Source organism: Hemiscyllium ocellatum, chromosome 13, assembly GCF_020745735.1.
Source record: "Hemiscyllium ocellatum isolate sHemOce1 chromosome 13, sHemOce1.pat.X.cur, whole genome shotgun sequence".
Lineage (NCBI taxonomy): Eukaryota > Metazoa > Chordata > Chondrichthyes > Orectolobiformes > Hemiscylliidae > Hemiscyllium > Hemiscyllium ocellatum.
In genome coordinates, this window is record NC_083413.1 from 1,895,122 (window position 1) to 1,915,776 (window position 20,655).

The 20,655-nt window shown below is 44.4% G+C and overlaps 1 protein-coding gene across 1 annotated transcript in view; it reads left to right on the forward strand.

Annotated features, from left to right (window-relative positions):
- Positions 1 to 5,792: 5,792 nt before the first annotated feature.
- The window catches only part of nyap2a (neuronal tyrosine-phosphorylated phosphoinositide-3-kinase adaptor 2a), a 387,416-nt gene continuing 372,553 nt past the window's right edge, over positions 5,793 to 20,655 (forward strand). The window contains exon 1 of the mRNA XM_060833977.1: positions 5,793 to 5,995. Coding sequence (XP_060689960.1) covers positions 5,793 to 5,995 — 203 coding nt within the window. The remainder of the gene's footprint in view (positions 5,996 to 20,655) is intronic.

Consider the following 20,655-nt stretch of genomic DNA (forward strand, 5'->3'; position numbering starts at 1 on the left):
GTTACTGTCATCTCTATTTTATATTGTTGCTTAAATTCTAACCACCATTCTCTGGGGATACATTATTTAATTTATTGTGGACTTGGATGTAGGTGATAAGTGATCTAAGGTACAATATACGACAAATATAACCATTGGTTAATGAGCATTCATGAGCCCTTATACCCACTTGCCCAACAACAGCTAGCAGAACCTCCTCAATATCCCACACTCACATCATCTGTCAGGCCCCCACCCCCAGCTGATACTCACAGTCCCTTCTGCAATGTCAAACCTTATCTGTTGCCCTCCCCATCCCATTGCTCATGACTATTGTGTCCGAATAGGTATTATTATCAGCTTCACTAATGGTCCCTTGCAAACGAGGCTGACTCTCTTCCACTCTTACTCCATAGGTGGGCTATACAGACAAAGGCAGCCACTGCAGGCTTTGTTATACCTGGGGTAGAAGGTGGTCATGGGAAGGGGTGGCTGGGGCACTGATGTATTAATGCACTCCTTTCACTGTTTTTGTCTGGCTTCCACTTTTTCCTGACAACAACTCTCGAGCTTCTCGATGCCTTCCCCTCCACTTTGGACTATCTTGGGTCAGTGATTGGCAGGTTTCTGTGGGAATGCCACACTTGGCCAGTGTGGCCTTGAGGGTATCACTGAGGCACTTCCTCTATCCACCTGGTATAGGCAGTAGGGCAATTACAATGCTTGGCCATTTTGATCTTTCTACCAGCATCCCTCTCCCTGTCACTCCTTTAACACTTTTTATACCCACAAGTCTCTTCAATTCAAATGGAAGGTCATCAAACTGAAACATTCACTTTGCGATGTCTCCACAGATGCTGCCTAACCTGCTGAGCACTTAGACTCATACAGACGTACAGCATGGAAACAGACCCTTTGGTCCAACTCGTCCATACCTACCAGATATCCCAACCCAATCTAGTCCCACCTGCCAGCACATGGTCCATATTACTCCAAACCCTTCCTAATCATATACCCATCCAAATGCTGTTTAAATGTTCCAATTGTACCAGCCTCCACCACTTCCTCTGGCAGCTCATTCCACACATGTACCACCCTCTGTGTGAAAATGTTGCCCCTTAGGTCTCTTTTATATCTTTCCCCTCTCACCCTAAACCTATGCCCTCTAGTTCTGGACTCCCCCACCCCAGGGAAAAGACTTTGTCTATTTGCCCTATCCATGCCCCTCATAATTTGATAAACCTCTGAGATCACCCCTCAGCCTCTGACACTCCAGGGAAAACAGCCCCAAGCTGTTCAGCCTCTCCCTATAGCTCAAACCCTGGCAACATCCTTGTAAATCTTTTCTGAAGTCTTTCAAGTTTCACAACATCTTTCTGATAGGAAGGAGACCAGAATTGCTCATAATATTCCAACTGTGGCCTAACCAATGCTCTGTACAGCTGCAACATGACCTCCCAACTCCTGTACTCAATACTCTGACCAATAAAGGAAAGCATACCAAACACCTTCTTCACTATCCTATCTACCTGCAACTCTACTTTCAAGGAGCTATGAACCTGCACTCCAAGGTCTCTTTGTTCAGCAACACTCCCTAGGATATTACCATTAAGTGTATAAGTCCTGCTAAGATTTGCTTCCCCAAAATGCAGCACCTTGTATTTATCTGAATTAAACTCCATCTGCCACTTCTCAACCCATTGGCCCATCTGGTCCAGATCCTGTTGTAATCTGAGGTAACCCTCTTCGCTTTCCACTACACCTCCAATTTTGGTGTCATCAGCAAACTTACTAACTGTACCTCTTATGCTCGCATCCAAATCATTTATGTAAATGATGAAAAGTAGAGGACCCAGCACCAATCCTTGTGGCACTCCACTGGTCACAGGCCTCCAGTCTGAAAAACAACCCTCCACCACCACCCTCTGTCTTCTACCTTTGAGCCAGTTCTATATCCAAATGGCTAGTTCTCCCTGTACTCAAATGTTTAGCTTTCATTTATCTGTTTTAACTTGGAGGGAATCTTGCATTTTTCACACAGGTCCTCCCTTACAAAGCAAGGCTGGAGGATGGAAATTGCACTGTTCAGGTGATAGTGTGACACCGGGTTAAAAAGATCAAAGCTGTGTCAGACACAAGCTACTGCTAGCTTTAGGCTGATCACTCAGATTGCCAGCAACAGTACTGGACACGTCTACAATTGAGTTCCCAACCTGGTGAAGCTGTGGCTCAGGATCACTGGGATTGTTAAAACAAAACCCCGATGGAGGAGCACATGAGGTACAGAAGGAAGAATGAGATTAAAGGAAGAAATGAAAGTAACTGAAAAGAGAGAGACAAAGTATTTTTTGTTTTTTTTTGTTGAGGTGTGTCAGTAGAATACTCAGCAGCTGTAATCAGTTGTGTAAGTTACCAGTTGTGTTCAAGTTGAATGAACTCTGTTGGTCTGCAGTCCCTGGTCAGACCCACATTTCACCGAGCAAGGAACCCACCAACACAGAAATTAAAAAAATAAAAGACTCCTTTTTAACATTCTGGCTTTTAAGGGAAAGGCAATATATTCCCAGCGGATTTGGTGGTTCTCTGCTTGAGAATGAGCTGACACTGCATTAGAGGCTCCCAGCTGTAGGCACAGCTTAAAAGCCGCTTTGATGGCATCATATAGAATGGTGTACAATTAACTCAAGGAGCGGCTGGTGGTGGTGGTGGGGTTATCATAGAATTGCCAAAATTGTAGTTAGGTTGTGTCTTTGTTAACTGTTTTGATAAATGAAATCAAAAGGCTAAAAAAAATCAAAACATCCGCACGTTAGACGTTCAGACTCGGCTGCTGTCCATGGTGCTAAAACACAGCGTCAGTTATCAAAAGAAATAGAGCTATCATTCTCATCCTAATTTTTGGAAATTATATCAGAAAGACAGCTTCCCACAATGAAAGGCCAGCGATAGTTTGGGGACAAGCGGTTAAATAACCTATTTGAACAAGATTTAAATCCCCCTCCGGGTGATTTCACCTTGCTGCCATGTTTCTGAAGCAGATGGGTCTGTGTGAGGGATCATTTCATGTCGCTGAGGCTGAGATGGGAGGGGGAGAGGGAAGGCAAGTCTGACACTGTGTCAAATTGGAGAGATTGCTCATTTTACACAAAGATCACGTGGTCGAATCCACCTTTTCCCCATCACGTGAGAGCGAGCCACATCAGGAAAGTGTTGACTTTAAGCGATGTTCCTGGATGGAGGGGAGAGAGGACACAGGCTGGGCTGCTCAGTAAAAGGCAGCTCAGCTCAGCTCAGCTCAGCTCCTGATGCCCTGATTAACGAGGGGAGGGGTTGCAGCTGAAGATGCTGCCCAGACAGCACACTCCCAGGAGGATGGAGAGCCCTGGGAACTGAGATTGAAACCACAGTCAGCTTGCATTGCTGCTGCCCTCACTGCTCCCACTCCCCTCCATCGATGGGCTTGGCCAGAACCTGTCCAGAGTGCTGGCATGTTGATCAGACGGTCAGTAAATACCTGCAGACCACACACAGACAGAAACAGGGCTGCTGTTTCCACAGGAAGGTAGGCTGCTGTTTGCTTGGATCGCTGATTAATCCGCGGGTAATTTTCGGGACTGAAACAGTTGAGGATTGTGAACTGCCAATACCTTCTTGAGGAGGGGTCTAGGGAGGTGGGGGGGAGGAGGAGATGATGATGCCACAAGAGAGAATGCACAGAACCTGCTGAATCTAAAAGGGAAAACATCTTTCCACTCCAGGAGGAAATCATTCGAAGATTCTGCTCTGTGTTTATCACTGCCCTCTGCCTGGGTTCAAGTGCCAGGAGCCAATGAAGCTTTCTGGAGATCCGGAGGTGATTACATCAGGGTCGTGCCGTTTCCTTCGGTGTTTGAAAGTGGGTGAGAAGGAAAGTCTTTTTCGCGAGACTGAGAAGCAGGGGATAATTTCCAGGCGGACTCCCTTCTCTTTGGTTCCCCTCTATGGATGTGTATAAGAGAAACACTGCACCTGTTCTCAATCTCAGCTAAATCCAACAACAAAGAACCCAAGGACAAACAATCTCACAGGGAAAAAAAATCCACTTGCTATTTTCCGGCTTTTGTTTTGCGCACTACGAGAATCAGCAGGACTTAAAGACTCATGCAACGTGTAGCAAGGAAGGATTGATTTGAAAACTATTGATGAACAGAGCCCACGTTTCTGGTGTCGGAACAGAAAACCCTTCCAGCTTCACTGAGCTGAATAACCGGGAGGGAATCAGGCTCTCTGTCAGAGTTCATCTGTTTAATGCTTACAGAGCAAACAGTGGCCTGGCAGCTCCAGCCCTCAGCACATGTGGGTATGTTTGCAAATCTTTTTTCCACATTGTCTGTTTTGAGTCAATCTGCTCCTGTGTTTCCTGGCTTTCAGTGAACCGCCCGAGAGCTGTAATGGCATTTCAATACCAAAGTAAAAATTACCATAGATCAAGGTCATTATTTCACGGCTGGTCCGACAAAAAAAATCCTCTTATTTAAACATTGATTTTCTGTTATCGATGTGCTTCTTGTTCCATTCTTAAAAAGCAAGTGCTGCCGCTGAAAGAAAAGGGAAGAGAGTGTGTGCTGTGAGAAAGGTCCTTCCGTGTTCAGAAGGTGAAGTGGAATCAATTCCACTGTTAGCCAGTGACTAGCTGTATACTTTCAATGAGAGCAAAAATCCAAAAAAGAAGCTAATTTATATTTTTAATTAAAGCTATCATCATATATTGCCTTCATAAGTCACTTCCTTATTAACAAGCCAATAAATTATATTAATAACTCATCTTAACTGGCAACCTGAACACAGTACATTTTCATATAGTTTTATGAATCATTGATGCTGATATCATGGCAGCATCAGCCAGTACCATAACTTTGTGCTGGAATTGTTTTAGACATTCATCCAGAAGCTCAATCTATTAAATGGGATTGTAGCCCATGATGCTCATGTACATCCTACATGCAGTTCTGACATTTACTGGAGAATCCATTTTGTCTGCAGTGTGCAATTTATTTCACAGCCATTACAGTTTGCTATAGGGAACATGCCTTTTTCTTAGTTTGCTTTAAAAAGACTTTTGCTTTGCTCTTGAATCTCACAAGGGAGTGGAATCAGAGTCTATTACTCCTCGAGTAATGTGCAGAAAATGTATGCACTTCCAGCCAGGGCGTTCACATTCAATGTACAAAAATCAAATTAACCAGCACAAATTTCCTTGCTTTTTGTTTATTAGTCCTTTCCACTAAAAAGAGTAAACGCAGTAGTGTTTCCTTATCACTTCCAAATAGTTATGTTGCCTGTCCTGGTGTATCCCCGTCGGAGCAATGAGTAAGATGAGACAGACAGATGAACTTCAAACAGCTCTTCACGGCTTTCACTGAGCACTTTCAGTTTTGAAACAGAAATAAAACAGCTTCCAGTCCATTTAAGAAAAATAAATCTCTGAATATTCAATTCTATTTTTCTTCAAAGTTGTAAATTGGAAGAAAAGATAATATTAGCAGAAGCTGCATGAGGTTTTGAGCTCACAATAAAATAGACTCCAAGCTGAGCACACATTCCCATCACAACTGGTTAGATTAGTTGACTTTTTGGATAACACGCTGCACCAGGGAATTTCACTTACACAACAGAGACAAAACAAACCTTTAAGCGTAATTGTGGAGTATTTGACCTTACTGGTGCGAGCTATGGTGAGTTATGTGAATGTGCTTGCTCATTTAGTACAGCTACTCCTTTTTGTAACATCACAGAACGTGCTACTTCACTTCCCATCTGCTGTTTGAAGGAAGATGACTTCAAAGCAGGAAGATGCTGCCTTGAACAATTTTCTCCAGTTCATTGAAGACAAGGGACTGAGGGCTTACGATGCCTTGGTGATTCAGAATGCCTCAGACATTGCTCGTGAAAATGATCGCATGCGAAGTGAAACAAATCTGGCATACCTCAAAGAAAAAAGTGAAAGAAGGTTGAGGCAAGAGGAAGCAATAAAACGGTAAATATTAAAATGTGTTTTGTGTCTGATTACCAATTAGAAGAAAAGTATACTCCAAGATCAAGGATATTTACAATATAGCAGCAAGTGTTCTGTAGAGATATTTTCAATTAATCATAGCATCATAGAAATTGAAGTGAAGAAAAAGGCCACTTGGCACATTGAGTTGGTACTGGCTGAGAAAGCAGCCACCTAGACTAATCCTATATTTCACTTCCGAGTCTGTATCCTTGTAGGCTGTGGCTCCTTCACAAACAGATCCCAATTCCCATTCAATCTCTTGCGTAATCTAGCTCTACTACCCTTTCAGGCAAGGAGTTCTGAACCACCAGCATTCCCTTCTAATCATTCTGTCAATCATTTCAAGCCTAAGCCTTAATTGTTGGTCTCTGCAAAGGAGAATAATTCCTTCCCATACATTTTTGGCCCCTTTATAATTTTATATACCTGAATTAAATCTTCCCCAGCCCAGACGGACTAAAGTCCAACTGATCCGATCTCTCCTCAGATTCCCTATTGTGCTGACATACTTGCAATTCCTTCAGCATTGTTTAGTGCAATCACATTTTGCCTACAATGCTGTGACCAGAACTGGATGCAGTACACTAGCTGTGGCCTAACTAGTCCTTTGTCGTGTTCCCATGCAACTTCCCTGCTTTTATATAATTTGCCCAGGTTCTTAAAGGAAAATAATCCATATACTTTCTTAACCATGTTATTTCTCTGATTTGAGTGTGTTGCTGGAAAAGCACAGCAAGTCAGGCAGCATCCAAGGAGCAGGAGAATCGATGTTTTGGCCATAAGCTCTTCAGCAGGAATGCTCCTCTGATGTTGCCTGACCTGCTGTGCTTTTCCAGCACCACAGTCACAACTCTGATCGCAAGCATCTGCAGTCCTCACTTTCTCCTATTCCTCTGACTTGCAAGCTTGGGAGCTGCGGAGAGTGCACCAAGATCTTTTGCAACTTTACATTCTACATTGTCCTACAATTGAAGATATATTCATGAGCTCCACCCTCTTCCCTGCCCTCCCATGTGTTATCTCAGCATTCTCTGGATTGAATCCTATATGTCACTTTCTGCAACATCACCGCTCCATTGTTATCATTCTGCAAGCTGTAGCTTTCTTCCTCACTTTCATAAGCAGGACCAACTTCAGAATTATTTGCAATGATGTCCTCAACATTTATGTCTAAATCCTTTTAGATATTGTGAGAAATAAAGCACTTAGCACATTGTCCTGCAGAATGCAACAGGCATGGCCTTCCAGTTGTAAGAACACCCACTCACCAGACTCTTTATTTCAGGCCTTGAAGCCAATTTTAGATCCAACTTCTCTGTTTCCTTTAAATTGCGTGGGCATTTATGTTTCTAGTCTGCCATGTGGGACCTTGTGAAAAAGCATTGTTAAAATCCATGTGGACTACATCAAGTACACCTCCCTCATAATTTCTCCTTTTTACTTTCTCAAGTAACGTGATAACATTAGTCAGACACAACTTTACCTTCACAAATCAATACTGACTGTCCTTGATTGACCTATGCCTTTCCAATGATGATTAATTTTGATGCTTGTAGATTTTCAGGACAATTTGTCCATGATCTATGGCTGCAATTACAGGAGTTATCTCTTTCTTTGCTTTTAAACAACAGCACATTGTTCAAAGTCTTCCAGTTCTCTGGCACTCCATCTGTAGTAAGAGAGAATTGGAAACTTGATGGAAAGAGGGTCCTCTATTTCACCCCAGTTCTTTTCTTAAATGCTTAGACTACATATCCTCCAAATAAAATTATGTTTTATTTTACAGGGAAACAACAGGTTCTGCAGTTAGATCACAAAATAATGTTCAGCTGCTGATAAGGTGCTTGTCAGAAATCACGCAACACCAGGTTATAGTCCTACAGGTTTATTTGAAATCCCAAGCTTTCGGAGCGCTACTCCTTCATCAGATGAAGTCGCCTGACGAAGGAGCAGTGTTCTAAAAGCTTTTGATTTCAAATAAACCTGTTGGATTATAACCTGGTGTCGCATGACTTCTGACTTTGTCCATCCCAGTCCAACACTGTCATCTCCACATGGTAAGAAATTCCTATTTGGCCTGTTCCTTTAAGACTACAATGTCCAATTGTTATTAATATCCACATTCACAGGTTGATTAAATGTTGGTTTAAGACCATAAGACCATAAGACATAGGTGCGGAAGTAAGACTATTCGGCCCATCGAGTCCACTCTGCCATTCAATCATGGCTGATGAGCATTTCAACTCCACTTACCCGCATTCTCCCTGTAGCCCTTAATTCAATGTGAGATTAAGAATTTATCAATCTCTGCCTTGAAGACATTTAACGTCCCGGCCTCCACTGCGCTCCACGGCAATGAATCCCACAGGCCCACCACTCTCTGGCTGAAGAAATGTCTCCTCATTTCTGTTCTAAATTGACCCCCTCTAATTCTGAAGCTGTGCCCATGGGTCCTAGTCTCCTCACCTAACGAAAACAATTTCCCAGCATCCACCCTTTCCAAGCTATGCATTATTTTGTAAGTTTCTATTAGGTCTCACCTCAACCTTCTAAACTCTAATGAATACAATCCCAGAATCCTTAACTGTTTATCATATGTTAGACCTACCATTCCAGGGATCGTCTGTTTGAATGTCCGCTGGACACACTCCAGAGCTGAAAATATGTTGCTGGAAAAGCGCAGCAGGTCAGGCAGCATCCAAGGAACAGGAAATTCGACGTTTCGGGCATAAGCCCTTCATCAGGATTCCTGATGAAGGGCTTATGCCCAAAACATCAAATTTCCTGTTCCTTGGATGCTGCCTGACCTGCTGCGCTTTTCCAGCAACATATTTTCAGCTCTGATCTCCAACATCTGCAGTCCTCACTTTTTCTTGGACACGCTCCAGTGCTAGTATGTCTTTCCTGAGGTGTGGGGCCCAAAACTGGACACATTATTCTAAATGGGGCCTAACCAGAGCTTTATTAAGTCTCAGTAGCACAACGGTGCTTTTATATTCCAACCCTCTTGAGATAAATGACAGTATTACATTTGTTTTCTTAATCACGGACTCAACCTGCATGTTTACCTTTAGAGAATCCTCGACTCGCACTCCCAGATCCCTTTGTACTTTGGCTTTACGAATTTTCTCACCGTTTAGAAAGTAGTCCATGCTTGTATTCTTGTTTCCAAAGTGCAAGACCTCGCACTTGCTCATGTTGAATTTCATCAGCCATTTCCTGGACCACTCTCCCAAACTGTCCAAACCTTTCGGGAGCCTCTCCACTTCCTCAGTACTACCTGCCTGTCCACCTAACTTCGTATCATCGGCAAACTTCGCTAGAATGCCCCCAGTCCCTTCATCCAGATCATTAATATATAACATGAGCAGCTGCGGCCCCAACACTGAACCCTGTGGGACACCTCTTGTCACCGGCTGCCATCCCGAAAAAGAACCTCTTATCCCAACTCTCTGCCTCCTGTCAGACAGCCAATCCTCAATCCATTCCAGTAGCTCACCTCAAACATCATGGGCCCTCACCTTACTCAGCAGCCTCCCGTGAGGCACCTTATCAAAGGCCTTTTGGAAGTCTAGATAGATAACATCCACTGGGTTTCCCTGGTCTAACCTACTTGTTACTGCTTCAAAGAATTCTAACAGGTTTATCAGGCCTGACCTACCCTTCCTAAATCCATGCTGACTTGTTCTAATCTGACCCTGCGCTTTCAAGAGTTTTGAAATCTCATCCTTAAAGATGGATTCTAGAATTTTACCAACAATCGAGGTTAGGCTAATTGGCCTATAATTTTCCAGCTTTTATTTTGATCCTTTCTTGAACAAGGGGGTTACAACAGCAATTTTCCAATCATCTGGGACTTTCCCTGACTCCAGTAACTTTTGAAAGATCATAACCAACGCCTCCACTATTTCCTCAGCCACCTCCTGCAGAACTCTAGGATGTAGCTCATCTAGGCCAGGAGATTTATCAATTTTTAGACCTTTTTGCTTTTCTAGCACTTCCTCTTTCGTAATGGCTACCATACACAACTCAGCCCCCTGACTCCCTTTAATTGTTGGGATATTACTCATGTCTTCCACTGTGAAGACTGATACAAAGTATTTATTAAGTTCTCCAGCTATTTCCTTATCTCCCATCACTAGCCTTCCAGCATCAGTTTGAAGTGGCCCAAGGTCTACTTTTGCCTGTCGTTTGTTTCTTATGTATTGAAATAAACTTTTACTATAATTTCTAATATTACTGGCTAGCCTACCTTCATATTTGGTCCTCTCCTTCCTTATTTCTCTCTTTGTTATCCTCTGTCTGTTTTTGTAGCCTTCCCAGTGATTTCCCAGTGCTCTTGGCTACTTTATAGGCTCTCTCTCTCTCTCTCTCTCTCTCTTTTTCTTTGATACATTTCCTGACTTCCTTTGTCAGCCATGGCTGTCTAATTCCACACCCACCTCCCCCCAACCCTGCCTCTGGTAATCTTCCTTTTCTTGGGGATGAACCTCTGTACTGTGTCCTCAAGTACATCCAGAAACTCCTGCCATTGTTGCTCTACCATCTTCCCCATTAGGCTCTGCTTCCAGTCGATTTTCACCAGTTCCCCTCTCATGCCCCTGTAATTACCTTTATTTAACTGTAACACCATTACATCTGATTTTGCCTTCTCCCTTTCAAACTGCAGACTGAGCTCTACCATATTATGATCGCTGCCTCCTAAGTGTTCCCTTACTTTAAGATCTTTTATAAAGTCAAGCTCATTGCAAAGCACTAATTACAGACTCCCTTGTGGGCTCCATCACAAGCTGTTCCAAAAAGCCATCCTGTAAGCATTCCATGAATTCTCTTTCTTTGGATCCACCAGCAACATTATTCATCCAGTCCACCTTCATATTGAAGTCCCCCATGATCACCATGACCTTGCCTTTCTGACATGCCCTATCTATTTCCCGGTACATCTTGTACCCCTGGTCCTGACCACTGCTGGGTGGTCTGTACAAAACACCCATTATGGTTTATTTTGTCTTTGTAGTTCCTCACATCCATCCACACAGACTCCACATCATCTCACCCCAGGTCATCCAGTGCCATAGATTTAATTTTATTCTTAACTAACAAGGTAACCCCACCCCCTCTGCCCACCTCCCTGTCTTTTTGATAAGTTGTAAATCCTTGGGTGCTTCACTGCCAGTCCTGACCCCCCAGCAATGACAGCTCTGTGATGCCTACCACATCATAATTACTCATGATGATTCTTGAAGATTAAATAAGGTTTAATTGTCACTTGACAGCTTTTTATGTGAACCAATTACTTTTCTCCTAAACCAGAAAAAAACAATAAATGTTTAAGTACTAACTGATCTTAAAAATCAGCTTCCATCTTTAACAAGTAGTGATGCTTTAAAAGTGATATCTCAGATGTGACAGATACAGATGTGGGTTATATTGCAAGGCTTGTTTATAATGTATCTGAATGAAAGTGGGTCCATGCGGCTATGGTGACACAGGCACCAGGAAAATCCCTTGAATCTCATAATGCCATAAAGTCATGCATCAAGCAGGATGATGTATATTATGTCCTCACTGATGTGAGTAACAGTAATGCTTACTTATTATATTATGAAAAATGCTTCGGAAATACAAATTGATGTTTCACAAAATGTTGAATGAAGGAGCTGCCTTGTGTGGAGAAGCCGGATGTTACTGCCCGGTTTGTACGATGTAATGATCACACTCAGCATACACAAATGTACACCAGCATCTGAAGAATGTCAGATAATGCTCCAAACTCGAGGCCGAGCATTCTACCTCCAGCCAAAATCTACCTCCAAACAAGGGCGGCACGGTGGCACAGTGGTTAGCACTGCTGCCTCACAGCGCCTGTAGACCCGGGTTCAATTCCCGACTCAGGCGACTGACTGTGTGGAGTTTGCACGTTCTCCCCGTGTCTGCGTGGGTTTCCTCCGGGTGCTCCGGTTTCCTCCCACAGTCCAAAGATGTGCGGGTCAGGTGAATTGGCCAAGCTAAATTGCCCGTAGTGTTAGGTAAGGGGTAAAATGTAAGGGTATGGGTGGGTTGCGCTTCGGCGGGTCGGTGTGGACTTGTTGGGCCGAAGGGCCTGTTTCCACACTGTAAGTCTAAAAAAAAAAGAAAAACAGAGTGCCTGGTCATTCAGCTCTCTTGCTGTTGATGGATGCTACGTTATATGTAATGAGTTTGTAAAATTTGTCTCCATCGAAGCAATGATTGCATTTCAATGGCAGCATTACCTGTGAGAGTTTGAGGGTTTATCAGAGATGTTCCTTAATGTTTATATTAAGCAAATGTATTCTTCCTCTTCCATTCATTGGTGACCTAGATATTGCGGGGTTGGAATATCTCACACTGTAGCCTGTAATAATTTATCCTTCAACTTAAACGTGTTTCCCATACTTTGTTGAAAGGGTTAGCTGACAGAGAGAGGCATTTGGCTCTGTCATGAATGATAGGAACAGAATTCCAGCTTTATAACCAGGATTGAGGAAAATAAGGAGGTATGGAACAGATTATGGAGGTGAAGTTGAATTTATATTGGGCACAGGCTCAACCTCAGTTGGAATATTGCAGCCAGTTGTGGGTGCCACAGTTTAAAAAGGCATAGGATACAGGACAAAGAAGATTCATGAGAATGGTTCCTCTCCATATAACCAACCCAATGCAGGCACAATGGGCAGAATGGCCTCTGACTGAATCATTGCGATTTCAGGGAGGAATAACTTTAGTTATGAAGATGTGTTGGAAAACCTAGGAGCAGGTTTCCTGAGAAATGAAGGTGAAGGTGGCATGTAGGAAGATGGTCACGGTTGTTCAAGGTCATCTCAGCTCCAGGACATTTCTGCAGGAGTTCCTACGGCTAGTGTCCAACCATCTTCAGCTGCTTCATCAATGACCTTCCCTCCATCATAAGGTCTGAAGTGGGGATGTTCACCGATGATTGCACAGTGTTCAGCACCATTCATGATTCCTCAGATACTGAAGCAGTCCATGTTCAAATGCAACAAAATCTGTACAATATCCAGGCTTGGGCTGACAAGGGGTAAGTAACATCTGTGAGGTAAAAACAATGACTGCAGATGCTGGAAACCAGATTCTGGATCAGTGGTGCTGGGAGAGCACAGCAGTTCAGGCAGCATCCAAGGAGCAGCGAAATCGATGTTTCGGGCAAAAGCCCTTCATCAGGAATAAAGGCAGTGAGCCTGAAGCGTGGAGAGATAAGCGAGAGGAGGGTGGGGGTGGGGAGAGAGTAGCATAGAGTACAATAGGTGAGTGGGGGAGGGGATGAAGGTGATAGGTCAGGGAGGAGAGGGTGGAGTGGATAGGTGGAAAAGGAGATAGGCAGGTAGGACAAGTCATGGGGACAGTGCTGAGCTGGAAGTTTGGAACTAGGATGAAGTGGGGGAAGGGGAAATGAGGAAACTGTTGAAGTCCACATTGATGCTCTGGGGTTGAAGTGTTCCAAGGTGGAAGATGAGGTGTTCTTCCTCCAGACGTCTGGTGGTGAGGGAGTGGCGGTGAAGGAGGCCCAGGACCTCCATGTCCTCGGCAGAGTGGGAGGGGGAGTTGAAATGTTGGGCCACAGGGTGGTGTGGTTGATTGGTGCGGGTGTCCCGGAGATGTTCCCTAAAGTGCTCTGCTAGGAGGTGCCCAGTCTCCCCAATGTAGAGGAGACCGCATCGGGAGCAACAGATACAATAAATGATATTGGTGGAAGTGCAGGCAAAACTTTGATGGATGTGGAAGGCTCCTTTAGGGCCTTGGATGGAGGTGAGGGAGGAGGTGTGGGTGCAGGTTTTACAGTTCCTGCGGTGGCAGGGGAAGGTGCCAGGATGGGAGGGTGGATTGGAGTGTGTGGACCTGACCAGGTAGTCACAGAGGGAACGGTCTTTGCGGAAGGCGGAAAGTGGTGGGGAGGGAAATATATCCCTGGTGGTGGGGTCTTTTTGGGGGTGGTGGAAATGTCGGCGGATGATTTGGTTTATGTGAAGGTTTGTAGGGTGGAAGGTGAGCACCAGGGTGTTCTGTCCTTGTTACGGTTGGAGGGGTGGGGTTTGAGGGTGGAGGGGCGGGATGTGGACGAGATGCATTGGAGGGCATCTTTAACCATGTGGGAAGGGAAATTGCGGTCTCTAAAGAAGGAGGCCATCTGGTGTGTTCTGTGGTGGAAGTGGTCCTCCTGGAAGCAGATACGGCGGAGGAATAGGAATTGGGAATACAGGATGGCATTTTTGCAGGAGGTAGGATGGGAAGAGGTGTAATCCAGGTAGCTGTGGGAATCGGTGGGTTTGTAAAAAATGTCAGTGTCAAGTTGGTCGTCATTAATGGAGATGGAGAGGTCCAGGAAGGGGAGGGAGGTGTCGGAGATGGTCCAGGAAGGGGAAGGTAACATCCGCACCACACAGATACCAGGCAATGACCATCATCAATAATAGAAAATCTAACCTCCTGCCTTTGACATTCAATAGTATAACCTTCAGTGAATCCCCCACTATCAACATCTTGGGAATTACCATTGACCAGAAACTCAACTGGACTTGCCACATAAACACTGTGACTACAAGAGCAGGTCAGAGGTTAGGAATATTGTGGTGAGTAACTCACCTCCTGACTCCCCAAAGCCTGTCCACCATCTACAAGGCACAAGTCAGGAGGGTGATGGAATACTTCCCAGTTGCCCTGGATGGGGGTATCTCCAACAACACTCAAGAAGCTGAGAAATGGCAGATGAAGTTCAATCTGGATAAATGTGAAATGATGCATTTTGGAAGGTCAAAACTGAATGCTGAATATAGGATTAAAGACAGGATTCTTGACAATGTGTAGGAACAGAGGGATCTGGGTGACCAAGTACATAGAACCTTCAAAGTTGCCACCCAAGTGGATAGGGTTGTGAAGAAAGTATATGGTGTTTTGGCTTTCATTAACAAGGGCATTGAGTTTAAGAGCCGCGAAGTTTTCCTGCAGCTCTACAAGTCCCTGGTGAGAGCACACTTGGAATATTGTGTCCAGTTCTGGTCGCTCTACTGTAGGAAAGATACAGAGGCTTTGGAGAGGGTGCAAAGAAGGTTTACCAGGATGCTGCCTGGACTGGAGGGCTTGCCTTATAAAGAAAGGTTTAATAATCTCGGACTTTTCTCTCTGGAGAGAAGGAGGAAGAGAGGAGACCTGATCGAGGTATACAAGGTAATGAGAGGCATGGATAGAGTCAATGGCCAGAGGCATTTCCCCAGGGTAGGATTGATTGGTACGAGAAGTCATAGTTTGAAGATATTAGAAGGCAGGTATAAAGGAGATGTCAGAGGTAGGTTCTTTACGCAGAGAGTTGTGAATGCATGGAATGCGTTGCCAGCGGTGTTGGTGGAAGCAGAGACATTGGGGACATTTAAGTGACTGCTGGACAGGCACATGGATAGCAGTGAGTTGAGGGGTGTGTAGGTTAAGTTACTATATTTCACATTAGGATTAAACCTCGGCACAACATCGTGGGCCAAAGGGCCTGTTCTGTGCTGTACTTTTCTATGTCCTGTTTCTAAGCTTGACATCCTTATCGAGGTTTACAAAATTATGAGGGGCATGGATAGGATAAATAGACAAAGTCTTTTCCCTGGGGTTGGGTAGGCCAGAACTTGAGGGCATAGGTTTAGGGTGAGAGGTGAAAGATATAAAAGAGACCTAAGGGGCAGCTTTTTCACGCAGAGGGTGGTACGTGTATGGAATGAGCTGCCAGAGGAAGTGGTGGAGGCTGGTACAATTACAAAATTTAAGAGGCATTTGGATGGGTATATGAATAGGAAGGGTTTGGAGGGATATGGGCTGGGTGCTGGCAGGTGGGACTAGATTGGGTTGGGATATCTGGTCGGCATGGACAGGTTGGACCGAAGGGTCTGTTTCCGTGTTGTACATCTCTATGACTCTATGACAAAGCAGCCCTGCTTGATTGGCACTGCATCCACTCCCTCCACCACCGATGCTCAGTAGCAACAGTATGTAATGTATATAAGATGCACTAGAGAAATTCACCAAAGATCATCAGACAGCACCTTCCATATCCACAAATACTTCCATTCGGAAGGACAAGGGTAGCACATACACGGGAACACCACCCTCTGTAAGTTCCCCTCTGAGCCCCTCACCATCCTGACTTGGAAACATATCACCATTCCTTCAGTCATGTTAACAACATTTAAGGTGTATCTTGACAGGCACATGAATGGGAGGCGAACAGGGCGATGGAATCCACAAATAGGCAATAAGTAGCAGGTCCAAATAAGGATTAGAATTGATGCAGGCTTGGTGGGCCTAAGGACGTGTTCTTGTGCTGTATTGTTTTGTATTATTACTGCATCAAAATCCTGGAATTCCCTCTCTGAGGACATTGTGGGTCAACCTACAGCACATAGACTGCCGCGGTTTAAGAAGGCAGCTCATCGGGACGGGCAAGAAATCCTGGTCCAGCCAATGGTACCCATGTCCCACAAGTGAATGAAAAGATGAAATTTGACAAAGATACTCCAAATTATGGGAGGTGTGAAGAGAAGAGAAAGGGAGAAACAGTTCCCACCCATGATAGGACCAAAATTGTGTAAGAGTAATTGATAAGGGAGTGGCTAAGATCTGGAATGTCCTGTCTGAGACTGAAGTGTTCAAAGAGAATTAGCCAGACATCTGAAAAGGAAGAAAATGTAAAATCATGGAGAGGAGGCAGAAGTGCTGATCGTTCGGAAAGTCCATGCAAACGATGCAGATGACACTAAGATTGGTGGAGGAGCAGATAGTGAAGGGGATTGTCAGAGAACACAGCAGAATATAGATAGATTGGAGAGTTGGGCAGAGAAATGGCAGATGGAGTTCAATCCGGGCAAATGTGAGGTGATGCATTTTGGAAGATCCAATTCAGGAGTGAACTATACAGTAAATGGAAAAGCCCTGGGGAAAATTGATGTGCAGAGAGAATTGGGTGTTCAGGTCCAATGTCCCGTGGCAAGTTCTTTACTTAGAGGGTGGTGGGTGCCTGGAACACATTGCCAGTGAAGGTGGCAGAGGCAGGCAGAATAGCGTAGTTTAGGATGCATCTAGACAGATACATGAATGAGCAGGGAGCAGAGGGATACAGATCCTTAGAAAATAGGTTACAGGTTTAGATAGAGGATCTGGATCGACACAGGCTTGGAGGGCCGAAGGGCATGTTCCTGTGCTAGAAGGTTCTTTGTTCTTTGTTCAGTTGGGTTCCTTTGCACTGCAGTAGTTTGATGCTTCTATAATGTGGAAGGTAATTGTGATGCATCGATGATTGGAAGGGATGGGTTTGTGGAGTATTGCTTTGGATTTAACATCCACTGTATCTTGGTGGGAGTGGAGTAGATAAGCAGTCAAAATTGAAGAGTAAGATTTCCCCCTTCACTCCCAATAATCTCCAATTTTAGTGCAGTTGGTTTTAATATTTTTTTTGAAAGTTCACACCGCCTCACACTATCTGATGTGAGGTCACACACTGTGCTGTTTAAAGAGAGTTGCAGGTTTCGGATCCAGTGACAGTGATGAAACGGTGAGAGACCCCAAAATGGTGTGTCTTTTGGAGAGGAGTTTGGAATTGATGCTGTCACACACATCTGCCCCCCTGGCCTTCCAGTGGGAGAGTCTGTGGGAGAGTCTGTGGGTTTGGAAGTGATGATGAAGGTGTGGATGGTATACACTGCTGCCACTGTGCCCAGTTCTGGAAGGAGGGAATGTTTAAGGTGATAAATGAGTTGTCAAGAGCCAGCTGCTTTCTCCTGGATGATGTCTAATGCAGCCCAGACTCCAGCAGGAACCTTTAACATAAATACAACTCAGGCCTTATACTATTCCTATCAGGGGCTACTCAGTCTTTTTAACTGCTTCTGATCACAGAAATCTCTAGGATTCACCTAGATTCTGCAAAGGATTTAGTTTCCCTTCCTAGCTCCTAAATCAGGCAGAAACCTGTTCCTTGCCAATCACCAATAATTCCACCTCACTCTTTAAGCAATGTTCTGGTTGCCTATTCAAATGAAGCATTGAAACGAGGCCAAAGATTTTGAATACAAATGAAGCTTAGAGCTGGCTGTCACCTCCCATTCTAATCTACTCTGGGTTCAAATCCACCCCACAGTCTGTTCACTTTTTACAATAACTGACAGGTATCTGTGTGGTAAGTTCACATTTTTCACACTCTCATTGTATAAATAGTATAGTTAAAAAAAGACCCAAGTGATGCACTGTTCGTATTACTGTAGAAATAGCACAGCTGGTGGATAGCTGTCTGATGGGCCAGAATTTCTTGACTGTAAAGCAGTATAAATAGAATTGCTCATTTGGACACGCTGATATTTGTCATTGTGTCAGCAGGCTACAGGGGGCGATTCTCTGGTTGTCAGCGAATTATGCAGCAGCTAAACTGCATTTTAAAAATGAGCAGGTTTGTAATTAATTTGGATAGGAGAATGTGTACTTGCAATGGAGCAGAATGCTTGTCAAAAATAACTGAGGAAAAGTAATCCATTTCAAACCATTTGAAGACATAAATGTGGACAAATCAGTGAGCCTTGTTGGTAGGCGTCCCCGATTTGTTACAGAAAGCCAGCGCAGAACTATCTGAGATCGTGGCACCGATTTTTCAATGTGTTTACAATCTATAACTTATGTTCTCTGCAGGAATTCCTCAGGCTAGTGTCCTTGATCCACCCATCTTCAGCTCTTTATCATAAGGTCAGAAGGGAAGATGTTCGCCAATGATTGAACAATATTCATCATCATTCATGACTCCTCAGGTACTGAAGCAGTCCATGTCCAAACGCAGCAAGATCTGGACAATATCCAGACTTGCGCTAACAAGTGGCAAGTAACATTAGTGCCACACAAATGCCAGGCTATGACCATCGCCAACAAAAGAGAATGTAAACATTATGCATTGACATTCAATAGCAATACTCTCACTGAATACCCCACTGTCAACTTCCTGGGGGTGATCATTTACCAGAAATTGAACTGAATTCAGCATATAAACTGGTCCAAGAACAGGTCAGAGCCTTGCAGCAAGTAATTCACCTCCCCCAGGTCTGTCCACCATTGAGAAGGCACAGGCCAGCAGTGTGATGGAATACTCCCCTCTTGCCTGGGTGGGGGCACCTCGAACAACACTCAAGAATCTTGCACCATCCAGGACAAAGGAACAGGGGTTCCACCATACAGTGAGATCACGGCTGATCCATGGCCTAACTCCATAACCCTTCTTACATTTCTTTAACAAAAATGTATCTACCTCAGATTTAGAATTAATAACTGATCCAGCAACCATTACCATTTATGGAAGAAAATTCCAAATATCTGTCCCCCTTTGTGTGTTGCTGTGCTTCCTAACATCGCTCTTCAAAGGTCTGGCCCTAGTTCTCAGAATATGCCCCATGATTCTAGAATCTCCCACCAGTGGAAATAGATTTTCCCTGTCTTTTCCTGTCAATATCTTAAAGACTTTGATCAGATCACACTTTAACCTTCTAAATTCAGGAGAAAACAGGCCTAGTTTGTATAATCTCTCTTCACGATAGCCCGTCACTGCAAAAGAGTGATATATCTGTACCGTAACACTCTGATATATCCTGAACTCCAGGTATCATTCCTGTAAACTTCAGTGTACTTTCCCCAAGGCCAATCTATCCTTAATAAGTGTGGTGCCCAGAACCACTCACGGTACTCCAAGTGGGGTCTAACCAGGGTTTTGGATAATTACTATACAGCTTATAGGTCCCTAGACTCCGGCACTGAGATGGAAACAGCAGCAGTCCACTAGCTTCCCTGATTATTTTCTGCACCTGTTTCTGGTATTTTAGAGATCTATGCTCGGGTGGTTAGTACTCTGATCTACAGCATGGTAGCTCAGTGGTTAGTACTCTGAGCTATGGCACGGTGGCTAGGTGGTTAGTACTCTGATCTACAACATGGTGGCTCAGAGGTTACTACACGGATCTACGACATGGTGGCTCAGTGGTTAGTACTCTGATCTACAGCATGGTGTTTCGGCAGTTAATTCTTTGATCCACGGCACGGTGTCTCAGTGGTTAGGACTCTGATCAATGGGAAAGTGTCTCAGTGGTTAGTACTCTGATCTACAGAATTGGGCCTCAGTGGTTAATATTCTGATTTACAGCATGGTGTCTCAGGGGTTAGCACTCTGATCTATGGCAGGATGTCTCAGTGGTTAGTACTCCGATCTACCCTATGGGGTCTCGGTGGTTGGTTCTCTGATCTACGGCAAGGTGGCTCAGTGGTTAGTACTCTGATCTACGGCAAGGTGGCTCAGTGGTTAGTACTCTGATCTATGGCATGGTGGCTCAGTGGTTAGTACTCTGATCTACGGTATGTGGCTCAGTGACTAGTACTCTGATCTATGGCATGGTGGCTAGGTGGTTAGTCCTCTGATCTACAGCATGGTGGCCCAGTGCTTAGTACTCTGATCTACAGCATGATGGTTCAGTGGTTAGTACTCTGATCGACAGCATGGTGACTCGGTAGTTAATACTCTGATCTACAACATAGTGTCTCAGTGGTTAGTACTGTGACCTACAGCATGGTGTCTCAGTGGTTAGTACTCTGATCTATGG